A 2,858-nucleotide genomic window follows, 5' to 3' on the forward strand; every position below is an offset into this window, starting at 1 on the left:
TATTGCTTTGGCTACTCCGACTCTAACGACGAAGGTACTTACGATCCTGCTCGTGAGTGCTTCCACGTCGGACTTGGGATGCCAAGCATGGGTGATGAGGACGAGGGGGCAGGTAACCGTACTTCGCTTCATCATGGAACGAGCGATGCCACACCCTCGCGCATTGTCCCACTGGCAGCACGGAATGAGAACCTTGCCCTTGGACAACTCCGACGCCCGGACCTGGAGCAGCTCTGAGAGCTTCAGGCCAAGGTCGAGCAAGATCGACTCCTTCTGCAATAGCTCCAAAACACTCTCGAGCAGGAGCAGCAGGGCCGCAGTGACGGTGGAGGAGCCCGGTGATGGGCTCGTGACGTGCACCACCGCATCAACGATGATGAAGGGGACGATCGTCCCCCAATCTTCAATCGCGCTAGCCAGAATGTCGCGGCTGCGGCGATGCTAGTGCGCGCGATGCCCGAGCCCTCTACCACGGAAGGGCAACGGGTTCGCGGTGAGCTTCGGGATCTCCTCGAGACCGCCGCGGTGTAGCAGGCCGAGAGTTCCACCTCCCGGTGGCATGGAGCCATCTCGGACCTCCCCTCAACACCGCATCGGTAGGATAGGGAGGCCTCGGTTCGTCCCGAGCCCGCTCGGGCGCCAACAATCAACAGGGTCCCCTCGGTCCACGACCGCCTCGACAACCAACACGAGGCATAGGGCAACCACGAGGTGGTTGGCCAACGACGGCGCCACGACAGCGAGGGGCCCGCCCAAGGCTACCATCCACATTGGGACAACCGTTATGACAGTGAGGAAGACCACAGTCCTTCTCCTGAACCACCTGGCCCTTGGGTCTTCAGCAGAGCCATCCGCAACGCTCAGTTTCCAGCCCAATTTCGCCAGCCAGCCAACCTCACAAAGTATAGCGGCGAGATCAACCTCGAGCTCTGGCTTGCCGATTACCGCCTGACTTGTCAGCTTGGCGGCGCGGACGATGACCTGCTCATCATCCGCAACCTCCCCTTGCTCTTGTTAGACTCAGCGTGAGCTTGGCTCAAACACCTCCCTCCCTCATAGATCCACGACTGGCGCGACTTGGTTAGGGTCTTCGTCGGGAACTTCCAGGGCACATATGTGCGCCCTAGAAACTCCTAGGACCTTAAGAGCTGTCGCCAGAAACCAGACGAGTCTCTTTGAGACTTCATCCGGCGCTTCTCTAAATAGTGCACCGAGTTGCCCAGCGTCGGCGACTCAGAAATCGTCCAGGCTTTCCTCTCCGACACCACCTGCCAAGACTTGGTCTGAGAGTTAGGCCGAAACGTGCCACGCTCGGCTGCCGCTCTCCTCGACATCGCCACCAACTTCGCCTCGGGCGAAGAGGCTGTTGGGGCCATCTTCCCCGAGAACAACGCCAAGGGGAAGCGGAGGGACGAGGCCCCCGAGGCCTCGGTTCCCCACCTCCCCAAAAGAAAGAAAAAGGGTCGCCAGGGGAAGCAGGCTGTCCTCGAGGCCGATCTGGTCGCGGCCATAGAACACAAGAATCCCCAAGGCCCCAGGGGCCCCAGGCCCTTCGACGACATGCTTAAGAAACCCTGCCCTTATCACCAGGGCCCAGTGAGGCACGCCCTCGAGGATTGCACCATGCTCCAGCGTTATTACGCCAAGCTCGGGCTCCCCAACGACGATACCAAGAAGAAGGGCGCCGGCGACCGGGACGACGACAAGGACGAAGGGTTCCCCGAGGTACACAACACCTTCATGATCTTTGGCGGACCCTTGGCGTGCCTTACGGCGCGCCAGCGAAAGAGGGAACGCCGAGAGGTCTTCTCAGTTAAGGTAGCCACTCCCTGATACCTCGACTGGTCTCGGGAAGCAATCACCTTCGATCAGGATGACCACCCCGACCATGTTCCAAATCCCGGGCAGTACCCACTTGTTGTCGACCTGATCATTGGCAACACCTGACTCACCAAGGTGTTGATGGACGGAGGCAGCGGCCTCAACATCCTCTACGCCAACACCCTGGAGTTCCTGGAGATCAACCGGTCATGGCTATGAGGTGACACCGCACCTTTCCACGGCATCGTGCCGGGGAAGCGCACACGACCCCTCGGGCGCATTGACCTTCCCGTTTGCTTCGGCACCCCCTCCAACTACCGCAAGGAGGTCCTTACCTTCGAGGTGGTTGGGTTCAAAGGAACCTACCATGCCGTCCTAGGGCGGCCATGCTACGCCAAGTTCATGGTGGTCCCCAACTATACCTACCTCAAGCTCAAGATGCCGGGTCCCAACGGCGTCATCACTATTGAGTCAACGTACGAACATGCATATGACTGCGACGTCGAGTGCATCAAGTACGCCGAGGCTCTCGTGGAGGCCGAGAGCCTCATCGTCGACCTTGACCGACTCGGCAGCCACCTGCCCGAGCCCAAGCATCGAGCCAGAACTTTCGAGCCCACAGAGGCCATCAAACTCGTCCTAGTCGACCCTGCGTGCCCCAACGACCGGGCGCTGAGGATCAGCGCCACTCTCGACATCAAATAGGAAGCCATGCTCATCGACTTTCTCCACGCTAATGCCGATATGTTCGCATGGAGTCCCTCGGACATGCCGGGCATACCAAGGGAGGTCGTCGAGCACGCCTTGGACATCTGAGCCAGCTCCAGGCCGGTGAAGCAGCGCCTACGCTGATTCGACAAGGAAAAATGCAGGACCATTGGTGAGGAGTTGCAGAAGCTCTTGGCGGCCGGATTCATCAAGGAGGTATCCCATCCAGAGTGGTTAGCTAACCCTGTGTTGGTCAAGAAGAAAAATGGAAAGTGGAGGATGTGTGTAGATTACACCGGTTTGAACAAAGCCTGTCCAAAAGTCCCCTT

The 2,858-nt window shown here is 59.2% G+C and overlaps 1 protein-coding gene across 1 annotated transcript; it reads left to right on the plus strand.

The window, feature by feature from the left end:
* The first annotated feature begins 2,223 nt into the window (after window positions 1-2,223).
* LOC136465354 (uncharacterized) lies at window positions 2,224-2,526 on the plus strand. The gene has a single exon (XM_066464119.1). The coding sequence runs from the start codon at window positions 2,224-2,226 to the stop codon at window positions 2,524-2,526; it is 303 nt and encodes a 100-aa protein (XP_066320216.1).
* Window positions 2,527-2,858: the final 332 nt, after the last annotated feature.

This window comes from Miscanthus floridulus, chromosome 7 (genome assembly GCF_019320115.1).
Source record: "Miscanthus floridulus cultivar M001 chromosome 7, ASM1932011v1, whole genome shotgun sequence".
In the NCBI taxonomy this organism is placed as follows: Eukaryota; Viridiplantae; Streptophyta; class Magnoliopsida; order Poales; family Poaceae; genus Miscanthus; species Miscanthus floridulus.

Coding starts and splice junctions, on each gene's coding strand:
- LOC136465354 (XM_066464119.1), top strand. CDS start 2,224: ATGGTGGTCCCCAACTATACCTACCTCAAGCTCAAGATGCCGGGTCCC.